This window comes from Diplotaxodon limnothrissa, linkage group LG16 (assembly GCF_057381915.1).
Source record: "Diplotaxodon limnothrissa isolate DT_005_m linkage group LG16, D_limnothrissa_male_GT1.1, whole genome shotgun sequence".
Lineage (NCBI taxonomy): Eukaryota > Metazoa > Chordata > Actinopteri > Cichliformes > Cichlidae > Diplotaxodon > Diplotaxodon limnothrissa.
This window is the reverse complement of record NC_140611.1, coordinates 28,901,347-28,927,865: the sequence shown is the minus strand read 5'-3', so window position 1 is coordinate 28,927,865 and position 26,519 is coordinate 28,901,347. Positions and strand designations below refer to the sequence as shown.

Sequence of the window (26,519 nt, the reverse complement as noted above, 5' to 3'; positions counted from 1 at the left end):
CGCTAGCCCAAAGAGCGAGCCTCATGTGGGTTAATACATTAAGTGCGTGTGTGTGAATAGAGCCAAGAGCACATATGTGAACGGAGGTTGTCGAGAATATGTGTGTTTTGGTTGATAAAAATAATTACAGTCTATTTAGGGGATGGTAGAGTGAAAGTGGTCACATGACACAAGGCAATTTTCCTAGTCCTAAGCTTCACATCACTAACTAAACAGATGTGTTGGACTGATGCTGCTGTAATGAGGTGTGCACAGGGAGAGAGGGGTGGCAGAGGAGGGGATGAAAAATGCAAGGTGAGGAAAGGGATGACAGAAGTGACAGACAGATACACAGACGGATGGAAAACCTATTGCGGTGACAGTAACTGACAGGCAGACAGACAGACTGACACAGAAGGAGAAAGCGACAGGGGCCAAAACTGCTTTTTTTTTTCTTTCAGATAAAAGGCCAGGCAGTACAAAGGCTTGGCCAAGCACTCTCTGATCCACAGATAAAGCAAAGCTCTGCAGCTTTGGAAGGGAGAGGGCCACTATGAAGCCAAATCACCCCTCAACAATACCTGACCCAACATAAAAGGGCATCTGGACCTTTGTATTTTATGAGTAGACTTGCAATAAAGCACCTACTCACACATACACACTGGGAGAAAACATTGATTCAGAGTACACCAAACATCAAGGCTGTTTTGTCAGACTCCCCTGTTGATTGTATTCAGTTTTTCGATCGCCGTTGCAAGTGACATTCTGACCTTTTAGGCATTCAGGGGTTGTGGTTTCAACCTATATGAAATTCACACTGCAGAGATGCCAAATGTTCACATTGTAGTTAAATCCATGTCTACTCCATCGTGTGTTTTCTATCCAGGTGTAGTGGCCCTGTGTTTGGGATCACTGTCATTTTGAAAAATGAAGCCACGTTATTCCACGTTTAAACACAAAAATCAAACTTGACCTGGAACTATAATAACTGTAACTACAGGCTGATTGGAGGGGAAAAGAATATAATATATTTATAAAGCAACAACAAAAAATGCTCATGTTGTTGTACTGAACTGACAAATAAAAACTGTACTTCTGACACCAACATTTCCGATAGATATAACTGTGCCTAATTGGGAACCAGGCGACTTCTAATTAGTAGCTGTGAGATATGAAAGTGGTGGTGTTATGTGTGGAAACTTGAAGGTGGTCTCACATCCAGGTTTATTATTTGCTGTGGCGCCTCTGATGTAGGCTGCCTTAGGTGCTGCTTGAGGCTACATGAACTACACTTGAACCTGAGCTGCTGGTTGCAACTAGCATCTTGAATCGCCGACTTACCGTCTTGAAGATGAGCAAAAACAACACATTATTTAGAGTTGAAAATATATTTTTCAATATTAAACCTGATTTTCTCAGACTGAATGACAAATTATTATTGTCATGAAAAAACCCTATTTTTTGGCCTTACTGCAGTACAACAAATAAGTACTGTAGATTGTCTGAGGTACTTACAGTCTCCTGTAGTTTCGTATTCATATTTAGGAGAGTAGGAGCTGTATCCGGCAGCTGTTCGGGTGCGCACGCTGAAGACGTACCAAGTTGCTGGTTTTAAACCCGAGACAATCACACTGGGGGCTTTGGTGCGTGTCGATGAGTAGCTCAGCAGCTCGTGTTCCTGTGGGGCAGAACAGAGGGATGATCAAAAGTCTCAGCATTGCGGAGAATATTTTGACCAAGTTTTAAAAGATACATTTGTCATTGATATTTTTTCAAGCAGTGACAAATACTACCTTCCAGCCACATTGTAGTGATGGAGAGCTTGTAAGCTCTTTTGATCACTTTTAGGAACAAATATTACAGGCAGTAAATCATTCGTATGACACATTTGTACTGCTGAGATGTTCTACAAAGTTGCCTTTTCTTGTTAAATTAATGTTGTGAGCTTAATAATTCACCGGAAACATGACATATTCCTCTTGAGAAGTGATATATCTGCCCTTTGAATCATATGCTGAGTATTTTAGTACCTTCTCATAATATTTGACCTCGTAATCAATGATCGGGAGTGCTGTCTGTTCAGGTTGCTGCCAGGAGAGTGCAATGCTGTTTGGAGAAGCCCAGTCCTTCTTTAAAGCCCCGACCAGAGACGGACCTGGTTTGCAAACACACAGACAGGTATCATTTTCAGTATGTTTACCCTCTTGGCATTGTTGAGAAACTGCTGCTGAAGACACTACATGCTATTGTACACAAAGTGCACAAAGAGTGTGTAACTATGAAGTGCAATGTGCCAAGACTCAGCAGCAGAAAATAATTTAATTAGCAAGCTTACTCTTTCACATGAATCACCATTCCCCTCCAATAAGTCTGTATTTCTAACAGTCCAATCTAGAATTTTGTTTTCTGTGCGGTCTCTTTGTGTGGTATATTTGAGAGCTATTTAGCCAGAATTACATACGATTTTATAGACTGTATTATCTATAGCCATAAAATCACATTAAAGAATTAAAGAATCAGCTAAACAAACAATAGAATTAAGCAGACCATTGAGGTATTCTTGATGTCTTTACTGTGTTTTTGTTCTCACCTGGATTGTTTATTCATACACCGAACTAATGACTGAAATCATAATGGACTACACCAGAAATAAGTAAGTAATGCACAGAGTAAGTACACAAAAGTTTTGTTTTTCGGGAGCCCATACTTTTAAAAGTACTGATTCACATCAGCAACAGCTGTAGTTTATTCCAGTAAACAAGAATCTCGCTGAAACATCAAAGAACTGTCACATTCCCTAGAAAATCTTGGGGAACTGGGGAAGTAACAGTGAACACATCCGGAGTGAAAAAGTAAACAAGGCAAAAACTGAAAAAGAGCTTAATTTCTTTAATTAATAATTAAGTGTATAAGGCACTTTAGCTGCCTTAAAGGAAGAAATACTACAAAAACCTAGAAGTTAGTCAAAAGAATAATAGGTCAAAAATGTTAAATGATCAAAACACTCTCTGCTCCACTGAGCAGTAAACAATCACAAGCACACAGCTCAGACAGTAAAGAGAGTAACACTCTGATACTCAGGTGCTCCCATCCTGACCTTAACTACTCCTAGGCCTAATTACTGAATGGAGTCAGCTGAACAGGGCAGTACCTAAGGCAAGGACGAGAACAAAACACAGGCTGTATCCCCTTTACGTCACAGCGGCGCGCCGAAGACTGTCCCAATTCAAAGGCTGCTCGAAATGCGGCCCTGAAATGCGTCCTTCATTTCCCTGAATTTTTAAGCTTGTGGCAGTGTAGACTTCGTGGCCCAACATATCCCAGAATGCATAGCGCAGCGGTGGGTGTGGATAATTTTGCCGAAAAAAAAACGGCGGATGAGGGGCGCCCGAAGAGTAAACTTTAAGTAAGTACTGAATATAATGTCACTTATTTATGTGCAAATGTTTAATAACGAAGAACATTAAACATTACTGTTGGCCACATGTCGGCAAAGTTATGTGACATTAGTGACGTTTGTACTAACTTGGTTTTAAAGCCTTTACTTTAAAATATACGCCGTTCAATAGCTGAGCTTAATCAGGGAATGATCAAAGCTCATGTAGAAACAAACAAACAAATGAACAAAAGATTTTCTCCTTCATTTCTGTCAATCAAAGCTGTATGACACGTTTCCAGTTGTTAGTATTATGGTTGCTAGGCAACCTGGACAGCGCAACGGAGGCTAGACCGTCCCATTTCACAAGCCTCGCACTTCCGGCCTTAGCGGTCTTTGAGTACGCGGCCCTTGAGGATCGTTGAGGCTGCGTACTTTAAGGCTGCAGACCCTGAATTGGGATACAGCCACACTCACAGACTCAGCAACCATCAGAGGTGATAAACACTACAGTTCCTTGAATGGCCACCAAAGGCTGACTCCAAGGGTCTGCTCCCATCTCATAACACTGAGAGAGCAGAAATAAATGTTTATGGGCTGGCACCACCCCCCAAAAAAACAAACAAAAAAAAACAACCAACAACTAGTCACCAGCCCACCATGGTATTATAGGAAAAGGCATAAAGCCTTTATAATAAACTTAAACCTACACCACATTCCCTATTCTGGTATTCTAAATAGTACTTAGCAAAAATATAAAACAACCTAATTTATAATTACATATACCCAGTGTTGGGGAGTAACGGAATACATGTACCGCCGTTACGTATTTAAAATACAAAATATGAGTAACTGTACAGGGAGTGCAGAATTATTAGGCAAGTTGTATTTTTGAGGAATAATTTTATTATTGAACAACAACCATGTTCTCAATTAACCCAAAAAACTCATTAATATCAAAGCTGAATGTTTTTGGAAGTAGTTTTTAGTTTGTTTTTAGTTTTAGCTATTTTAGGGGGATATCTGTGTGTGCAGGTGACTATTACTGTGCATAATTATTAGGCAACTTAACAAAAAACAAATATATACCCATTTCAATTATTTATTTTTACCAGTGAAACCAATATAACATCTCCACATTCACAAATATACATTTCTGACATTCAAAAACAAAACAAAAACAAATCAGCGACCAATATAGCCACCTTTCTTTGCAAGGACACTCAAAAGCCTGCCATCCATGGATTCTGTCAGTGTTTTGATCTGTTCACCATCAACATTGCGTGCAGCAGCAACCACAGCCTCCCAGACACTGTTCAGAGAGGTGTACTGTTTTCCCTCCTTGTAAATCTCACATTTGATGATGGACCACAGGTTCTCAATGGGGTTCAGATCAGGTGAACAAGGTGGCCATGTCATTAGTTTTTCTTCTTTTATACCCTTTCTTGTCAGCCACGCTGTGGAGTACTTGGACGCGTGTGATGGAGCATTGTCCTGCATGAAAATCATGTTTTTCTTGAAGGATGCAGACTTCTTCCTGTACCACTGCTTGAAGAAGGTGTCTTCCAGAAACTGGCAGTAGGACTGGGAGTTGAGCTTGACTCCATCCTCAACCCGAAAAGGCCCCACAAGCTCATCTTTGATGATACCAGCCCAAACCAGTACTCCACCTCCACCTTGCTGGCGTCTGAGTCGGACTGGAGCTCTCTGCCCTTTACCAATCCAGCCACGGGCCAATCCATCTGGCCCATCAAGACTCACTCTCATTTCATCAGTCCATAAAACCTTAGAAAAATCAGTCTTGAGATATTTCTTGGCCCAGTCTTGACGTTTCAGCTTGTGTGTCTTGTTCAGTGGTGGTCGTCTTTCAGCCTTTCTTACCTTGGCCATGTCTCTGAGTATTGCACACCTTGTGCTTTTGGGCACTCCAGTGATGTTGCAGCTCTGAAATATGGCCAAACTGGTGGCAAGTGGCATCTTGGCAGCTGCACGCTTGACTTTTGTCAATTCATGGGCAGTTATTTTGCGCCTTGGTTTTTCCACACGCTTCTTGCGACCCTGTTGACTATTTTGAATGAAACGCTTGATTGTTCGATGATCACGCTTCAGGAGCTTTGCAATTTTGAGACTGCTGCATCCCTCTGCAAGATATCTCACTATTTTTGACTTTTCTGAGCCTGTCAAGTCCTTCTTTTGACCCATTTTGCCAAAGGAAAGGACGTTGCCTAATAATTATGCACACCTGATATAGGGTGTTGATGTCATTAGACCACACCCCTTCTCATTAAGCACATCACCTAATATGCTTAATTGGTAGTAGGCTTTCGAGCCTATATAGCTTGGAGTAAGACAACATGCATGAAGAGGATGATGTGGACAAAATACTCATTTGCCTAATAATTCTGCACTCCCTGTATTCCGTTACAGTTACCGTTTAAAAAGGTGGTATTTAGAATACAGTTACTTTGTTGAAATAAATGGATTACACGGCGGTACTTTCCTGTTTCATATTGTAGCGGGTCAGGACTGTTTGGGTTTTGTTTGACAGCTATGTTCTGTTGTTCCTGGTGGCAGCGTTACGGTTGCCATGGTTACAGGGTGACGCTCTCTCTCTGCGTGTTTCCTGGGTGAGAGAGCGCCTTTTTGTTGTTGTTGTGCTAAGCTAATAGGCAGAATGCTACAGGCATAGCTCTAAAGAATGTAGCCTGATGGGAAGTGTAGTCCGTGTTGCAGGGAGAATGGACTGCCATACCCATTATGTGTCTGTGAGCGCCAGGAGGGAGAAAAAGGCGAGTGGAAAAGTATGAGTTATCATCGAGCAGAAACGGGAGCTGGAAGCATGTAAATATAATAATAACCACTGCAGGCAAGAAGAGTGCCAGAGGAACCCAGTTGTAAGTGAGCTATTAAGACTGGACTGTACGCTGTGTTCGTGTTTTCCTCCGAAACAATAAGTTCCGTTGGAGCAGCCTTTTAACGCCTCTCTCTGTCTCTCGCAAGCAAAGTTGACCCACACAACAAAGTAAAGCTATTTTTCGGCTATGGGCCCACACGGAACCCGACATATTAGCCAAAGGTCCCTTTACTATGGTTTGGAGCCGCGGACCTTCAGTAATAGTAATAAATCATAGCAATAGTACATTCACGTAGTTGTAAAAAGCATGATAATATATTAAGTAATCCAAAGTATTCAGAATACCTTACTCTCATTGAGTAACGTAACGGAATACGTTACAGAATACATTTTGGGGCATGTATTCTGTAATCTGTAATGGAATACATTTTAAAAGTAACCTTCCCAACACTGCATATACCTAACTAATAGGGTTGACAACTCCCAGCAAAAAAAGAAAAGAAATTTCATGGCATGCATTTTTAATCTCTCTTTGATATTTGGGCATATTGGGACCTGATGAATGTAAACACAAAGAATTACCAGATTTTTTTTCCCCACCTCATTTTTGTTTCTAAGAAAAATGAGAGCCAGATATGAGGATATTCATATAAAATTTCAATACAAAAAAATAGCAGTATAATGTCCTCGTAAGTGGATATCAGGCCCTTATAGAGCAAAATTGAGTATTTTGGTCTAAATAACCCAAAATGCCATGTACACATATGTGGACCAGGTCCTAGGAGGTAAAATCCCTGTAGAACCGGTCACCGGAACCATGTAAGTTAGCATAATTTGTATTTTGCAAATGAAACTGGAGGAGTTGAACTTACATTTTATGCCATCAGCTTGTCCTAGGTCACGGTTTCCTTCCACATATAGCTTTGCAAAAATTGCATAAAAAGCACTTGCAGCAACAAAAACATAATAATCCAGAAACAAGCTTTGCAGCTGTTCATAACACTTCCTACATTGACGTCAGCGCGAACTATCGCATGACTGCCATTACTTGCCCAAAACCGGAGGTGACGTCATTTCGCGGAAACTGTAGGTTTTTACTTTTGGGGCTTTATAAACCTATCCTGGTGTTTTTAAAAGTCATGTTTGACTTCATGCTTTTCTGAATAGTTTCTGGGATGCTTAGAACTCAAATTGCACTGCTTTAGAAAGTTTATTTTGATGCAAATGCTGTTTTCTTTGCAAATTTGCATTATAGGATTTATTTTGGTTTTTTCTGCAGTATATAAAAATTGGTGTATCTCAAAAATAAAACTAGACACTCAAGATAAACTTCCTGTTCTTGTAAAATACTTTTGCAACTTTTTTGTATTTAAAGTTTTGAGGGATAAACCTCTTAAATTTCTCTAAGTAGAAATATATGTAAAAAAACAAAAACGATTTTCAATTTTTTTGTAGTTTATTGCACTTTTTTGCAATTTATGTAGTTACTATAGACTTAATGCATACATTACATATTATTAAAATTTGGGCTATATCAGTTGTATTGATGTATAGCAACTTGAAATGCTCCCACAAATGGCATGTAAAAATATAAAGTAAAGTTTACAGTTTTTGGGGTGGCTGTAGCTCAGGTGGCAGAGCAGGTCAGCCACTAATCAGAAGGTCGGTGGTTTGATCCCAGGCTGCCTCCTGGCTGCATGCCAAATATCCTTGGGCAAGATACTAACCCCATATTTGCCTACTGGTGGTGGTCAGAGGGCCCGGTGGCGCCAGTGTTCGGCAGCCTCGCCTCTGTCAGTGCGCCCCGGGGCAGCTGTGGCTACAATGTAGCTTGCCATTGCCAGTGTGTGAATGTGTGTGTGAATGGGTGAATGAAAGAATGTAGTGTAAAGTGCTTTGGGGTCCTTAGGGACTGAGTAAAGCGCTATACAAATGCAGGCCATTTACCAGGCCATTTAAAGTAAGCTCTGGCGGACTTGGTTCTATGGTAGGTCTTAAAGGGTTAATTGACAAAACCGATTTTAATTTAATGCATGTATAAAACAAATGCACAGAAATCTATGATTTTTCTCCAGTAATTAAATAGATTCAACATCTTTCTTCAACAGAATTGCAGACTGCACAGATGGTACCTTCCCAAAGGAAAGAATACTATAACTTACTAGGGTATACACTAGACTTAATATTTACTGAATACAATAATGGATTTCTATACATTTTACATCAGATGAAAACTTTGGTTGTAAGATTCAGATAATTATTTATTAAGTCAGAAATTTCAAATGAGAATAAAAAAGAAAAGTATTTCTTTGTGTCCCCCTTTCCCTGTTAATGCCCTACCTGCTCCCCTGGCAAAAGTTTGCTAGACCCAGCTGTCAGCTACGTAAAAAAAAGGATCAGCTGATCAAGCTTAAATGTGCTGTTGCTCCATCAGTTTCCTCTTTCTGGCGCAGAGAGAAAAGCCGATCAGCTGATCACTGATCAGTTTCATGATTGAATAAGCAACTTTCTAGCTGAAGTCGTACGGGACAAATCACGTTCCTTTTTTCACCTCAACTTTAGAGTTTCACCTCCTCGGCTGTAATTGGTCCAGTCCAGAGTCGATCATGACCAACTGGCCAATTCACCACTATTCATTTATAGCTTTAAAAAAAAAAGTAAAGAAATGAAACCCCATCGGCCCATAAAAATGAAGAATCATGAGCAGCCCACCGGGCAAATGCCCAGTATGCCCGATGGCCAGTCCAGCCCTGGTGACAACCCCTACTGGTGTAAAAGATTCTATAACTATCCCTTTATATTGTAGTAAGGCTTAATGTTATTCATGAAAGATGCATGGTTAAGTGATTCCTGGTTCCTGCAGTCCTCTCAGATAACATCAGCTAAATCAAATAAAATGAATTCAGACATTTGAGTTTGTTTTTGGTTTTGCAGCTTTCCTGAATTTTGAAATCACGTTATCTGACAATAATAATATATTACTGTGTGATTAATTATACAAAATGACCATCCGACAAGTCTGTACTGCGGGGCCGCGTTGCAGGGGCACTGAAGCCCAGGCCTCCCTCTCCCCACCTCCTCCAGCTTAACAGGCCAGTGCAGCTCCAGACCACCACCCTGTTCTGCCAGTCCAGAGGAATGCCCCTCTGATCTCCATGCAACATTGTAGAGGCGTATCAATCAGGACAGCCCTACAACATCCAGAGCCTTCAGGAACCTCACCCACCCCAGGGGCTCTGCCACCAAGGACTGCCTCAGTGACCTCCCCCACATTTGTCTGTACTCAATTTTTTAAAATAAGTCAAATAAGTGAAATGTTATTCTAACATCTGTGTGTGTGCAATGTGCCCATAAAATCATAAAGCTGTCCAAATGTGACCGTGCTTGTTTGAAGAAAAACAAACCTCACGATCTTGAAGCTTTTAAATAGTCATTTTTAAAAGTAATCATCTTTTTTTATATATATACAATCTGTGGAGAGACTGCTAAGCTAAGAGGAGTCTTTGGGGATCTTAGCAACTACTACTCTATATATTACTACAGGCACGTCACTGGCTGACAGTGATCACACCTGCCCATCTTGTCGCTTGTACTGTAATTGCCACACTCACACATTCAGTGGTTACTTTTCAAAACACGTCCTAGTTCTTTCAAGTTTCTTCCTTTCTCAGACTGAATTACATTAACTTTGGTCTATGAATTTCTGCTGTGTAAATAATTGTGCTGAGCTCCCAAGAGAGGTCAGCAGATGTAACTGCCCTGAGATTCATTATTATACATTATCATCTAATGTTACAGAGCTGACTCATTATATGATTATAAAATGTAGGCCTGCTTTTCTAATGTGGGTTCAAAGTGAAATGATGCCACCAATATGTTTTTTTTTTTTTTTAAATCAATTATTCTACAAAACTATGCCTGGGGAAGGTGTTTGCAGTTCTCACATTGACAGAAGCGCGGTATTAGCGGATGGAAGCACTGGGTTAAGGGAACAGACGAGAGATCCTGAAGGCGGATGTTGGGGTTAGGGGTTGGCTGTTAGATAAGATGAAAGTTTTGGGCTGTAGGGGTTTGAGCTTGTTAGCCAGGAGCTGGGAAACCATACTGTCATTGTTTTATTAGAAGAAAATGAAAGCGAACACCTCTGTTGTTGTCACCACTACTCTTTGCCCACCAATTCTACCTTTTATGATCTTTAAATTTCCTTCTTTATTCAACATGGGAAGGAACTGGTTACTAGTATATTAGAGAGCAGGAACCCACAGATGAGAATTTTCTAAAGTTATTTGAAAGGGAATAGGAAACAGATTGCTTTAGTGTTTTCAAACATGAAAGAAGTACTTTTATATTTACAAAGTCGTGTAATCCTACAGAAAAAAATAGAATAAGTAAAAGTCTGTTTTATATGTATTGTACTCCATCTTATGCTGCAATGCAAAATTATTAGTATTAAGGATCAATGAATAAAAGAAACAGTGTGGTATGAGAGAAATGCAACATTGTGACTTTCTTGAGTTATTATCGCCATATTGTAAATGGTAAATGGCCTGTATTTATATAGCGCTTTACTAGTCCCTAAGGACCCCAAAGCGCTTTACATATCCAGTCATCCACCCATTCACGCACACATTCACACACTGGTGATGGCAAGCTACATTGTAGCCACAGCCACCCTGGGGCGCACTGACAGAGGCGAGGCTGCCGGACACTGGCGCCACCGGGCCCTCTGACCACCACCAGTAGGCAACGGGTGAAGTGTCTTGCCCAAGGACACAACGACCGAGACTGTCCAAGCCGGGGCTCGAACCGGCAACCTTCCGATTACAAGGCGAACTCCCAACTCTTGAGCCACGATCGCCCCGTGATGTGTGTTTATGTAGGTGTGTGCATATGTGTAACTTAAACAATGACTAATTTAGTGTAACTCTTTAGGTGCAGCTCACAGTCCTACCTCGACTGTTTTTGGATCTTATCCAAAGCTGTCTGACAGCACATGCCCTCTATTATTGCTTCTCTTTATTGCGGTTCAGATGGTATTGTATGGTAAATCATGAGGTTACATTTCTGCCTTCATAATTTTAATCAATTTTGACAAGCCACTGACTGAAATGCAACCTCAAACCATGACCGCATTTTACAGATGGCTTTGGACACTCACTGCTTTCACTCTGCTGACCTCCTGTACATGAATTTGAACCAGAAATTTCAAATCTTGATTCGTAAGTACCCAAGTCCCAGTTTCTTTGAGGAATAACATGCTGAGTTATGCCTATTTTTCAGCCAAGTCAAGAGTCACCAATCTGTGTTTTTTCCAGATTTTTTATAGAGGCATATGAAGAATTAGGAATAAGTTATTTGTTTTTGTCAATGCTAGCAACAAAGTCCATCTCACCATCTGTCCATTCATCCGTCCATCACTTGCAGCGACCTGTTCAGGGTACACCTTGCCTTTCGCCCTGTAGCAGCTGGGATAAGCTCCATGTTCTTTCCTAAATTGTTATGTGTAGACGCAACACTTGTCGGGTCTTTTGTTAGTTATATGCCTTTTTCTATGGTTGACTCATCAAGTATTTTAAAAAACAACAAGACCATTCTTCTGAAAATGCTCAGATACAAGGACTGCACTAAAAATGAGTAAAGATGGTAGGCAATGTCTAAAGAAAAACTGAAAGAGTTTCAGAAAGCCTGGAGAACTATTGCTCAATGCTGCTTTACAAAAAAAAAATACCTGAATCCTTAATTAGAAAACAAAGAAATAAGAGGTGGTTCTAGACTTTTTGCACATCACCATATGAGTGCTTATAGAAGGACTTCTCATAAAGTGTTATGGCTCTTGTTGGAAATGATATCTAACTCATTACAGGTGGCATTGTGATTGTACTGCATATTGAAATACAAGCAATTCTTGCATTTGTTTGTAAATGGTAAATAAAATGCAAACAGCCTCACAAAACAAAAAAAGTAGCTGATGTTGACTTGACATGATGCCATACGAATGATTAAAACACAAAATAGCTAAACACTCCTATCAATAATTTTAACAGAATCAAAACTGATGAAATAAGGGGTGATGTATACTGAACAACATTTAATGCCGTGCAACAGCCACTTTTACATTAAATGCTTTTTAATGCTTGGCTTCTTCTTAATAACCGGAGATTTAATAGGCATGTAAAATTTGGTAGGTAGTTTGAAATGGTAGTCAAACCAGAACAACCTAATGTCATGCATGACTGAAAACAGCCAATAATATTAGCATAATCAAGAAAGCTCAAAGGGCAGGGGTGTATATGCATAAATATGTGTGTAAGTACGTCTATGCACATTTTGTCTTAAAAAGAAAGCATGAAGGAGCCGGAGTAGAAAATAAACCCTTGCTTTTCAATAAGCTGAAGCTGCTGACATCTTATTAGGTGTTATCATTATATTACCTCTCATATGACCATTTTACTCAGAGCGTGCTCATATCCTTTTCCGTGTCTGTCCTTGGTGGCAGAGAAAATTCATCTCAGGAGGACTTTATCTGATCTAACTCTGTGTAATGAACCACTCTGTTGAGGCTGTGATGTTGCAGGGTTTCTTCTGCTTCTCATGCCAGCCGGGTACAACAGTAGTGGCAGGCCAATGTGGTTTGCAGCCACAGCTATGTTGTAGACGCATTAAACTCAGACACGAGATTGTGGGAATCTGACGTTAACATTTTGGCCGCTGATAGGGAACAATAAACACAGGGTAAATACAATCCCCTCTGACTCATGGAAGCTCATGAACATGAAGTGCTCAGAAGAGCTGAACAATATGTTTAGCACAGAAGCAAGGGCATTGTCCATCTGGCTTAAAATAATTGCCAGTATAAATATGACATGTCTGCTTGCATCAGATTTTCCCTTTCGCTATGCTTGGATTTGTACAACAAGGGCCCTGAGCATTATTTCATCTATCTATCTATCTATCTATCTATCTATCTATCTATCTATCTATCTATACACAAACAAATATATATTCACACACAGATTTTTGGTAGTACTTTCTATTACAGCTTGGTAATAAAGGAGTAATAGTAAGGTAATAAGCCAAAAACAAGAATGTAATAATGTGGTCATTTTTAAGTTATTACCAGCAATTACCAAAGTAACAACCACTCAATATGCAAGTAAATCATGGAAGCAACAGTGGTTACAGTTGAGTAATATTATGCTGAAATTTATGTAATTGGAAAATACAGGAAATACAGCTCCGTAATAAAATGGTAATAGTAGGGTAACAAGAAAGAAACAGAACATAATAATATGGTAATTATTACCCCTCAATTACCTGTGGTAGTTTCTGTCTAATGAGCAGGAAACAGAGCTGCAAAATGCAAAACTGCCTGTTTCTATTTAATAATAGATTAATTACCTATTTAATCAAACTGAAAAAGTGTGTGATTAGTGAATAAAGAAAAGACACACACAGACGCACATGCACACACACAACCTGTCAGCTACCCTGAAGTGGAAAAAATGGCTAAGAGAATGAAAAGTTAAAGCTATGATGTGCTTTATCAGGAAAACAAAACTATGTTTTGTGGCAAGCTACTATTAGAATTTGGCAAAAAATGTTCTTGCAATCTGGAAAGTGAATAATACAAATAGCACCCATGTTCATTAAATACTAGAAAGCCACAGTGAGTGAAAAAGACAGGGACAGAGAGAGACCCCTTGTCACGGTCCGTGGAGATAGACCGTGTGGGAATGTGTGTGTTGGACCCAGACGCGAACACAAGCGAAGATGCAGGAGTGGATTAAACAAAAGCGAGCCTTTTATTATGGCTGATAACAGAACAAACCAGAGCGAGGGCAGTATAAGGGTAATAGTTCAAACAGAAAACCTAAACTGGACATAAACTAAGAAAAAGCTATGGCTGGAGATACGGAACACAGGGGGTGGTAACACAGACGACGCGACACAGACTGCATGAAACACAGAGACTAAATACACATGAGGGATGATCAGGGTAAGTGGATGCACACGGGGAACACAGGTGACACTGATAATCATAACAAGACACGGCAGGAGTGAACGCAACACTGATGGGAGATGGGCAAAGTAAAACAGGAAGTACACAGAGGTTCAAACAGGAGGAGAGAGAGCACGGGGAGAACGCAGACATAACGGGCTGGGGAAAACATAGAATAAAACACAAAGAGAGACGAGGGCTCATAAATACACAGAGGGGCACACAGGGGGTAAGAGTCACGAAGGGAAAACACTTAGGGAACAACACAACAGGGCAACTCAGGAAACATGGCCTAAATAAGGAACGAAATACAAAAATACAAGGAACTAAGAATACTGGGCCCACATGGCCCAGGACCATGACACCCCTATTCCATAGCTGGGGATCATTCCACCAAAAATGAATTATGAAAGTACTAGACAAACTTAAAAAATGCTGAGTATAGTGTTTTTAAGCAAACTTTATCAACTTTGTGAAACACATGTCTACTTCAAGCTTGTTAAGTCAATTTTTCCTTTGTTTGTGTAAAAAAACAAAACAATGCAGTACTAGGCTGCTGTAGTCGAGAATGTATGTCTAAGGACTCTTTGATGTGCCAAGATGTGGAAACATATTGTTTAAACAAGTTCCACAACTTACAGATCTTTCAGAAAAAAAGTTGAATAAAAAAAGAGGAATTTCATGATAAAGTTTTGTGAGTTTTTGAGGTAGTTGTTGAGTTCTGATGAAATGCCATTATGTAGTCCTTTTATTAACCACAAAATTAGCAGATCAAAAGGGGAGCCTTAGGAAGGTAACTGACTGCCCTGAAAACATCAATCTAGTACTATGTTAACCTTTTTAGTGTTTTACATTGAGCATGCATGGAGCACCAGCTCTCAAAGGCAGTGGTAACTGATTAAACAAGCATTAGCTATCTAGCTTGTTAACAGTATAATATTGCATTTTTATGCTGAGGTTCAAACCACGAACTAAAATGGGGAAGAAAGGTGATTTAAGTGACTTTGGTCATAGGTGCAAGACAGGCTGGTCTTTAGAAACTGCTGATCTACTGGGATTGATCTGAAAAAGAGAAAATATTGAATGACCAGGAGTTTTCTGGGAGAAAATGCCTTGTTGATACCAGATTTCTGAGGACAATGGCCAAACTGCTTCAAGCTGAAAGGAAGGCAGAAATAAATTACTTTTGCTTAGCTGTAACAAATACAAGAAAGATTTACAGAAGAGCACAAAGTGTCAAACCTTGAATTAGATGAGCTACAGAGGCAGAAGATCACATCAGCTTCCACTCCTGTCAGCTAAGAGTAGGAAAATGAGGCTACAGTTCACACAGGCTAACCAAACAACAGACAGTAGGAAAAACATTGCCTGGTCTGATGAGCTTTGATTTCTGCTACAAGGTTTAAATAGTAGGGTCAATATCTGGCAGAAAGAACACTCGAAAGAACGAACCCATCCTGCCTTGCAACCAAATCGGGATTGTTGAAGTGCTGCAGCCTACTTGAGTGTTGTTGCTGACCATGTCCATACCTCTATGACAACAGTGTACCCATTGTTTATGTTGCAAGGTTCAAATAATCTGAAACTGGTTTTCTTCAATATTACACTGAGTTCGCTGTACTAAATTTGGCCTCCACAGCCACCAGATTTCACTTGCACATTATATTTGCTTTTCTGTAAACAGCAGATGCGTTACTCTAAAGGCCTGCTGCCTTTGAAACACAACAATGTCTCCCGGTGCTGACAAGATACTTTGAGGACACAGGGCACACATCAATTGTCTTTAATGATTTTGTATGTGGATTATTACACCGGCGGCATGAAATGTGCCAGAGGAACTCACTATCCTTTTTTGAGATGAAGAAGCACTGGAAAGCCATTAGAAACACCAGTCAATTACGACGCCCGATGGATGGATTTTGCAGTCAAGCGTGGTTAAGCTCAACATAAACTAATGGGGAGTCTTTAAATGAGCTTGACCTGCATATGATTTTAATTAGCTTTCCTGCCCTAAAGGCTTCCATTAACTGTTTAAAAAAAATCAATAGTGCCAGTATTGATGCTGAGCGAGAGCTTAAACGATGTCCTAACACTTCACTGATTCAATCCTGATAGAGAGATAGACTGCACGAGAGAAACACATATGGGTGCTGTTGTTTACAGCCGTTATTTTGATACATCGCTTTTCTAGGCGTCTGAATGTGTTTGTCTCATGCTGCATCCAAATTGGTTTTTCACTGCACATCTTCATGGGAAAATAGAGGGAAAAGATTTACACGACCACATTCATGTGTACACATACTTTAGAAAAACAAATATTCAATATGCCTGAATTCCACTTGAATTTAAATTTGCTCAATTCAATACCATCTAGCTTAATTCCCAACACTGGCTGCCAATGTCAAATGTTTTGAGTGCCTCCGAAGCACCCCACAGACGCTTTCCAGAACTCAGGGATTGAATGAATGAAAGAATTGAAGCTGTCTCCTGTTACTTTGAGTAATCAAAAGAGGGAGTGTCACATTTGGGGAATGTCTAAGTTCTGTGGTTTTATATGTGCTGCTTTTACAAACGACGAGAAAATACTAAAGTAGCGTTTTGTTTTGTGTCATTATTATGCTGCTTTAATGCTGAGGGTCCTTGTCAATGCACTGTAGGTCATCTGTACAGTGTTCTGAACTCCAAGCATAAACACAGAAATCACACAGATATGACAACACCCACATAAACTGGCTTAAACCTAATTATTGAGAGTTGCTATAAAATCCAACTCAAATAAGTGACAGCCTAGGCAAGCGTGATATGTCAAAATTGCTGCCTAATTGGCAATGAACTCCATCTGAGAGTCCAATCTCCCAGCAATTTGTCAGTATGTGGTATATGTTTAAGTTTACCTTTTCAACTTTCTTACTGAAACGAGATAAGAAGCTTATCTCCTATGTCTTATGTATGAGGATAAATACAGGAGGTAATTAGTGTTTTGAGGGTCTACCTTGGATGTATTTAGAAGAACTGTATACAAGAAACAACATTAACTTTACTCAAAGCTATCCAACATCACTTAAACCAGTGTTCGCACATGTGCAAAAGTGGAGGTATGTGCCAAAGTCTCAGGATGCTACATTCATGCTTGCTTGAAAACTTCGACATCATTGTCAACTCCAAAACTGAGTAAGAAGAAGCATGTACATAATTAATCCCTACTCCATGCTCAACACTCTATTGATTCACCATATTCATCATTACCTCCACTTTCCCTAAGCACTTGTATACATATGTACCTCCAAAAAAGGAGAGGAAAAAGAAAGGAAAAATATATAACTAGAAAATCTTGTTCATCAAATATTCAAGTCAAACTAGAGTCGCTTTAAGGCACTGTTATTAGAAAAAACCCCAACTTTAGCAGATGGCACTATCCCTCAGCAAGATAAAGTTGTTGTAGTTTCCTGGATAACATAAGCAGTTGTTGCATTAAGTGTGAAAAACAACTTTTCTGAGTAATTTCCTTGGTTGGGTGTAGGGTTTCTATCCATTTCACCAAGCAACTTTTTTCTAGCTGCATTTCTTCAGATATTTGAGTACTTGTGTTTAAGATGATGTTGAACATTACATAGGCCCTGTCTATGAATACATAATGCCTCATTTGAATCCACTGAAACTTCACATTTCTTCTTCCATCTCCTGCATTTCAGTCTCAATAGAAAGTCCTGCAATTTCCTAGCCAATCGCCTAAAACAGTCTCTCTTCCTACTGTGACGATATCAGCTTCCTTTTCTAGAGGCATACTGTCACTTCCTGTAGTCTTGGGAAGGAAAAATGGAAGTGACCCTTACGACACTAAATAGCTGTCAACCGAATCTAAACTGGGCCAGTTTCTTGTTCTCCCTCGGCACACCTGCAATCCCCCCCTCCCGCTGTGGTGGCTGTCTTTAGTATGACAGCATAGAAAAGCTCCTTAGACTCCTTTGCCCCATCCAGATGGTGGCTATAACGGCCACCCGGACAATTTATCATGTGTATCTGCTGAGTACAGGGAGTTAACAGGTAATTAAAATCATCAGTCACGCAACAAAAGAATGGACTAAAAAGATGGCAATGAAAAAAGGAAAAAGGAAAGGGACGTTTCTGTAAGTTTTGTGCCATTTTTATGTTCTTGCAGTGATTTGGAGGTATAGTAAGAGAAAGGGAAGAAAGGAAAAGGAAAAAGGAAAACAAAGAAATAAATCAACAAAATCTCGAGTGATAAGCTTTGACATTGGATGGCGTCTAACTTGCAAACAACGAACAACATTTAAACCTTTGTTCTCTTATTGACAATCTGCGCTAAAGTAGTGAAAGGGGGATGAAAAGACAGACAGATACAAAGTGAAAAGGAGCGTTGCACACTGTCACATAGAGAAGGTTTGTGTGCTAGCTAGCCTGTCTGACACTCTGAGGTCCCGTCTTTAATAAGGTCCCAGCTCGCCACTGATCCCTCTTGTTCCCACTTAATGGGGATGTGGAGAAGCAATGATGTGTGGGAAAGGCCAGTGAAACCAGCCCTATACTGGCCCACCACAATCAATACTCATTTGGCCTCCACCTCTCTTTCCCCAAAAGTAATTAATGAGAAGAACGGAAGTATCTGGCCGCTGACAGTTGATTTCCCTGCCGGTCCCTGTCCTTAACACCCTGTCCATTCCTCATGCTTCTACTTAAAAGCTTCATTATGGTTGAAACCAAGCATTCAGCATTGGAAAGTGACACAGATATAGGCCGACACAAACGTCAATGTGCATCATGTTCAAACATGTGAGAAAGTAAAAAGGTAACTGGAGAGGTGCTATACACATATCTTTTGGGTAGTTAGATCAAATGGACATGTATTCACCTGCTCACATCTTGAATTTTAAATCATTGAGTTAATATAGTTAATATAATTTGTATAAATAAAGTAGTTAAAGTGGTGTGGTGGAGACCTTGGGTTTGAGTCCCACTGGCTGGCTTTTGGGCTTTTATGCTGTTGAGTCTTCCGAATAGTGGAGTTTGTTACTGCTCTTAAGACCCACCTAATCCTGCTTGGTTTATTCTGATTTTATTGTTTTACTCATATTTATTTATGTCTTGTATTTTTAGTCATGCTTTTACTCTGTGTTGTACATTGTGTGTTTACTACATTCTAGTCATTTTTATTCTGAACCAGAAGAAAATGGATGGATGGATATCTTGCTCTTATATTTCAACATTTTCTCATGTAATATGAACAGACTTATCTAATTGCTCAGAAAAAAACAAAATAAACAAACACAAAAAAACTATCTGCTTCATCTAGACTTCATTTCGTTAGCCTAACCCGTCGCCAGCGACAGGTTATTGTTTAAAGCAGGCGTGGGCAACTCCAGGCCTCAAGGGCTGGTGTCCTGCAGGTTTTAGATATCACCCTGGGTCAACACACCTGAATCAAATGATTAGTTCATTACCAGGCCTCCGGAGAACTTTAAGACATGTTGAGGATGTAATATAGCCAATGTAAATCAGCTGTGTTGGATCAAGGATACATCTAAACCCTGCAGGACCCCGGCCCTTGGGGCCTGGAGTTGCCCACCCCTGGTTTAAAGGGTAAATTAGGTTAGGGTTTAAAGGGCTAGATTGTTCAACCATACTGCTCGCCTAAGCCTCCATCTTACTTGTGTTTAACAGGACATTTCACTAAGATTTTATGATGATAATAATGGCAGTAACAGTGATAGTTTTGATGACTGTGATTATGGCTTTCTAAAGGGAAATCAATATGTAATTTCAGTGCTGTCTGTGGCTTCCAATTTAGAGAAGAATCAAAATCGTGGTGGAAAAAGTATCGTGGCTCGTTACATAAATACAAACATCAGTGAAAATCAAACAGAATCTAAACTTTTTGTTGCTTCAAAATCCCCTCTCATCCTCTCGCTGAACAGAAGTACACAGGGAGAGCAGTGAAGTGCCACTGCAGAGGAGGTACAGTATAAATAGCAGTCGACCCTGCTGTAGCACCCACAGTAGACTCACTGCAGCAGCACAGTTTCCTATAGAGCAAATTTCCAGCAGAGCCATCTATACACAAGCCTGCTGTCAAAGTCAGCTATCCTGGAGTTAAAATAGAGCACACAGTTGATACAGTGTTGCATGAATGGGCCATGAAGAACTGTTTGAATCTAGAAGCATGCACTTTGATAGCACTCGTAATGTGCAAGGTGATGGTAAATGTGGTAAAGAATAATGCAATCCCTGTCTGGGCCGATCACACAGTGCTTCAAATAAATGTGCAAAAGGTCACAGTTTGATGTTTTCTGTGGAACAAAGAAAATGCCATTTTGGAGGGAATGTTTCCACTTTCTGTTAATCAACTTCTTCTGCAATTGTGCTGCTTTACTCTGACCGAACACACGCCAACTTTTACTGGTAAATACTTCCAAATATCTGGGACAAAGGTAGTTCAAACTGTTTCTATTAGTTAATCCACTGATTTTCTGTTTAGGTATTAAAGTAGGTGGCGGTTCAAAGGGATAATACAGTGCGTACGTCTTGTGTATGACAATAGAAGGCTTGTCATTGTATTTGATGTCTCACTGTGAATACAATTGAATACAGTGTGAAAGTGTAGTACAAACTTTAAGACCTCAAGCTGAATACGTCTCCAGTGGTTGTTAAAATGTATAAAGGTCTGTGGAGATTTAAGTTAGAACTGCTGTCATTATGAATGGTTTGATGGAGTGAGGTTACTATAATTTCATTTAAATGAACTGAACCGACAAAAGGCATTGACAACTGATTTATCCAACTTTCAGAAGACAATGGCGCTGCATTCTTTGGAGGAAATTCAGCCCGAAGATTGAAGAGGGGATTGAGGTGGGAGTTCAGAGAGAGAAAACTTCAGAGAACATCCATCAGGATTGCAGAACAATGAATCCAATCACTCTGTATTAATGAGCCAATGCTTAAAATAGTTCCCGTTGTGAGGTGAAGTCAGGGGAAATGATCTTTGCAGGAGGGGAAAAGCTTCCTGATAAAAGTCTGGGCATAAATCATTTTGTGCAAGAGAAATAGCAAATCTCTTTTCCTTCAAATTCTCCACCTGCTCTTAGCACTGCTGAATAGCGATCCTTGGGAATAGCTATTCTTAACAGTGGCTGCGAATAGGTGACTTACAGCTCTTCTGGACTGCCCACAGGAGCTGACTGGGGGTATTCTATATGTCCACACACAACACTGCAGAGCATGTGGTCAGCTCAGTGATGGTCTGAACAACTTAAAGCAAAACTGGCATTAAGGTATTTTCCAGGCAGATCCTGAAGATTATCTAGTAGATTTGTGTGTTCATGAGGAAACTTCAGAAAAGCATAAATTGCTTCAGTAATTTTTATAATGTTGTCAAAAAATTTTCAAGACACGTTGCTCGAATATTTTTCATGCTTCCAATCCTCTTCTGCTTATACAAATCTTCAAACAATACAATATTTTCTTGCACCAGTTGGCACATACACCAAGCCCCAACAGATGTTTTAGAAAAACAGCGCACTGCGACTGCACCACAAGCTTATATGTCAATATAGTCACTTTAACTAGCTATAGCACAAAAAAATATTTTTATGACACAAAAATGTTCCTAGTATATTAATTATATGTGATTTAAAAAAACAACAACAACAACAATTAAGCATACATGTTCAGCCAGCTGCAATGGATGGACTCAGTTGACATTTAAAACAGAGCAGGTAATAAACTGTGACTCTGTGCATGACAGCTGCAGTAAGTAAAGGATAAGACTCATAATTACCAATAAGAGTAATAATTATAATTAATGAAGTGACTGATGTTGCTTCATATTTCTTTGGTTTACATGCGCTCATTGAAGCAGCAGCTGCTCAAAAAAGATGAAGGGAACACTTGATCATCACTGTATTACACAAAGTGAGTTAAACATCAGGGATATCAGTCTGTCCAGTTAGAAATTATAAATCAATTTTACCTGCTTTTGGTGTGAATTAAAGTGACAGCAGGTGCACTAGAGAGGCAAAAACTCACCAACTACCGAAAAAGTGTTTTACAGGTGGTGGCTGCAGGCCATTGTTCTCCCCTCATCCCACCAGTTTTGCTTTTTACTAGTGTTCTTGTTACTGCTAGTAGCATGGGAGAATATCTGTAGCCTAGTAAGGTTGCAAATAGTTCTGCTCCTCCAAGACAGCCTATACTATGTGTCACCACAGGACAGTTTGTCTGAAGCAGGTGGAGAAAATAACAGTAGGAAAGCTGGATAGGGCCTTAAAATCGAGTCAACACAGCAGCAGGACCAGTATCTGCTCCTTTTTGTGACAAGGAACAGGAAGCGCTGCAAAATGACCTCAACTTGTGCATGTTTCTTGGAAAACCACTCCACAAAGCATGAGGATGACTGATGTCCTTAAGTTGGACCTGAGCCCAGAACTATGGAGCAAGACTGGCATTTTGTAGAGAACACCAGAAAGATTGTGTATGCAGTTCCTGATGATGTAGGCCTCGATGCCAACCACTAACCCTCAGGTTTGCCAGACCTGAATCCAATTGAAAATGTCTGGAACATTATGTATTATGTATTGGTGTATCCAATGCTGCCAAATGGCACTACAGACTGCCTAAAAGGTCACTGATGCCCTGATCCAGATCTGGGAGGAGATCCCCCAGGACACCATCCAGGATGTTGCTGACACTTCAATCTGTTGCAATTCAACCTAGACACAAGTAGTGATTATGGAGTGTGTGCACCTCAGTCATCTAAATGTGTATGTACTATGAAGTTTGCAGTCCTTTATAAAAGAAATAAAAACTGTTAAAGTTTTTCATTAAACAGTTTTTAATGTTCAAGAAAAACAAACAGTTTTTGTAGCAAGTCCCTCAAACAAATCCTTTTTTCACTGGTTCATTTTTGTTTTCGCTGTGGAAGAACCACTATGTCAAAAGATGAGCAGTGGGGTTATTTTAAAATGCACAAAAGGAAATTAATTAATTTTAAATCATACTGGTCTCCCAAATATTCACGTTCATTTCCTTATATATGCATCTAAAGTTTGACTTCACTCTATGACTTTGTCTCTAGCCCAACTATCTGTTGTTACCCATATTAAGCAGGTGAGTATTTGTATGCTGTAACCTGAATATCAATAAACATATACAAGGCCATTCTATTGGTGCAGATCTCCCTATTGAGCCCAGGTGTGATAATTTGGCCTTTCTCACCTGCTCTTTGCATTTTCTAGCCTTTGTCTTCCTGCTCAAAAGTATAACAAAATCAAATGAAGATAGATGTATTAATTCTCGAATAAAATATCACTATCTCCTGCTCTCTTTTCCCCCAAACTGCACAATTAGGATAGGGCAAAGATCAGACATTTATTGTTTATGGTATGGGTAAAACATGACAATCACCTCTAGCATTCTCATTGTTTAGCTCAACATCTGTTGTTTTTCTCCACAGCTCCAACTAAACTAGTCAAGGTTTTTTTTTCCGTGTGTGTGCGCGTGCGTGTGGTAGCAGCAGGTCATGGGCATTGACATAAGAGGGTGCTGAAGGGCAGAAAATGAGCAGGGGGCAACAGATGCCCCAGGTCACATGAAGCCCTGTGGGAATCAGGCTAAATAAATCTGCCGACAAACTCACTGGGTGAACACCTGCTAACACTGTATCACAGATGCACAAAGTTATTCATTACACACACACACACACACACACACACACACACACACACACACACACACACACACACACACACACACACACACTGGAGCCTATTCCAGCTATCAGGGCAAGAGGCGGGGTACACCCTGGACAGGCTGCCAGTCTGTCGCAGGGCTAACACAGAGAGACAGACAACCATTCACCTATGGGCCTTTGGGCAACTTAGAATTATGAGTTAACCAAACCCCACTAACTACCATGGAAGGAAGCAGGAGAACCCAGGGAAAACCCACGCAAACATGGGGAGAACATGCAAACTTCACACAGTCCAACTCAGGACCTTCTTACTGCGAGGCAACACTGCACCACCGTGCTGCTCCATTTAGCCAATTTAATAAAACATTTTCTAGATTAGTCCAAGGTTACGGTTAAAAGCAAAGCACAGTGTTGTGGATATTATGGACGTGCTGGAGGTCTGATGTTTGTTGAACGCCAATAAATGCAAAAAGCAGAAAACCAAAGAAAAGCCCTCCATTTCTTTATATTTTGCTAGGAAAATGTAAAGAGCTACAGTGACTTATTAAAATGTACAACATACATTGAAATGCAATACATAAAGCAAAAGTTTGTACAACAACCTTTGGCCACCTTTATTCTTCAACACATCTCTCATAGACCATTGTCGTTTCTTTAAGCAGTCCTCAGGAATAGTTCTCCCAGCTTCTTCAAGGACATTCAAAACTCTTCTTTAGATGCAGGCTGGCTTTTGTTCTCCTCTCTATCAAAGTGATCCCACACTGCTTCAAAAGTGTTGAGGTCTGGCATCTGGGGAGGCTGATCCATGCTTTTTCTGCATTGGCAGTGTGTTTGAGATCATTGTCATGCTAAGAAATCAAGCTGCTTTCAATCAGATGCTTTTTGCATGGTGTGACTGCTAGCACAGTCAGTGGTGATGGACACGATCTCCATCACCACTGGCTGAAACACAGACCCGAACCATGACAGAGCCTCCACCGTGTTTTGCAGATTGTTAACACTGTTGAACCTCTCTCTTGACCCCGTGAGCTAAAAATCACCATCGCCACATAGGATAAAACATGCTTTAGTTCACTTCATATTGTAGGTTAGCCTCTTTCTCTCTGGAGGTTGAAATTACAATGCTATAGTGTCACAGCTTAATAATATAGCAAGTTTTTGATACATGAAGCCATCCATGTCGGTACGTTATGCTCTCTTTCCTGGAACACTATGAGGTCATCCCTTCCTAATTTACTTCCACTGTGGGAGGGCACATCCCAGCATGAATCAGGAAAAGCAGGAAAATAAACCAAAACAGTCTACAGTCCATTTCAGGATTGACACAGATACAAATAAAGATGCACCTGCATGGCCAAATTTGCACTAGGGGGGCTTCTTTCACCTGATCTGTTAATTTTTGGGCTACTGCAAACTAGGCCCCCTGAAGAGAGCTACACAAACACAGAAAGAGCAGAAGGGGTGAGGGCTGAGATTAAATCCTAATACCTTGTTGCTGAGAGGCAGAATCCCAAAGCACTGAACTAATATATCATCTCTTCATTCAAATCAGCTTTAAACAGGAAAACAGATATGAATAAAAAGAATCACTTTGTCAGTTAAACCTTAATTTTCCTATAATGACCATGGCAATTTTATTCATGTAGCACATTTCATTACAAGCAAACTGTGCTTAACACAGAAGAACATAAAAACCTGTGTAGGTTTACAATGCCAAAAGCTAAATATAATGAAACAAAGAAAAACTAAAAAGTAAAATAATTCCAAAAGTAAGTCTTTTCATGAAATCACTAGATATCCCTGCCTCCTGAAGTTATGCCTCAGTACAACCAAATCATTTTCTCAGCCATGTTTAGGTGGCGACAAATGAATAACGTGCCACATTTATCATCTGCTCTTTCTTGATTATATTCAATAATAGGCTGTTGTGCTAACACCATGCCAAGTCATCTGGCGCCTTCTCTCTGTGGGCCCTCTCATTCTCACCAGTGAATGCATATGACAGAGGTATCATGAGTGAATAATAATGAGCATGTGCTTCCCAGACTTACTGATTAACATGGTTAAAGTAAACCAGCCATCTTTGCATTCCTTTACATTAAAACAGCTGCAGAATGGGGGCGGGACCAAGTGTTTGGAGAAGATGGTTGTATTAAATGCAGAACTGTCATCAACAAATAGTATATGAAATTATCTGTTTCCTTCCCTCTGTGAAACACAGCTATTTGGATTGCACTCAGAACACGTCTTTGTTGATCTGTTGGCTTGATAAGCAAACCACTAGCTGGTTAGTGTGATTGATACAATTCCCTGGATGTCCACTGCCAGTTTGTCAAAGCACTTCATCACAGAAGAATCAGTGTTTTAGGTCTTTAATCATTAAGACATGTTACCCAGTTCAGTTAAGGAACAGGAGCCATGATAGCTGTCATGCAGCAGCTGGTGATGTGGCTTGTTGCAAAAGATGGGATGAATGTGTCTCTAAAAGAGCTGCCATACTCCCTAAGGCTTTGTCTGTGGTTCTCTGCTGAGAAATTTGACTCAACTATAGACTCCGGCCAGTTTGACTGGCAGTGTGTCACTGCGTCTTCCCCCCCACTTCTTTTTT

At 40.1% G+C, this 26,519-nt stretch overlaps 1 protein-coding gene across 1 annotated transcript in view; it reads right to left on the bottom strand.

Annotated features, from left to right (window-relative positions):
- The window catches only part of LOC146616384 (ephrin type-A receptor 6-like), a 196,143-nt gene that overhangs the window by 28,557 nt on the left and 141,067 nt on the right, over positions 1-26,519 (bottom strand). Inside the window, exons 6-7 of the mRNA XM_085374051.1 lie at positions 2,010-2,134; positions 1,495-1,657 (exon numbers count right to left, since the gene is read on the bottom strand). Of these exons, the coding sequence (XP_085230177.1) occupies positions 1,495-1,657; positions 2,010-2,134 (288 nt within the window). The remainder of the gene's footprint in view (positions 1-1,494; positions 1,658-2,009; positions 2,135-26,519) is intronic.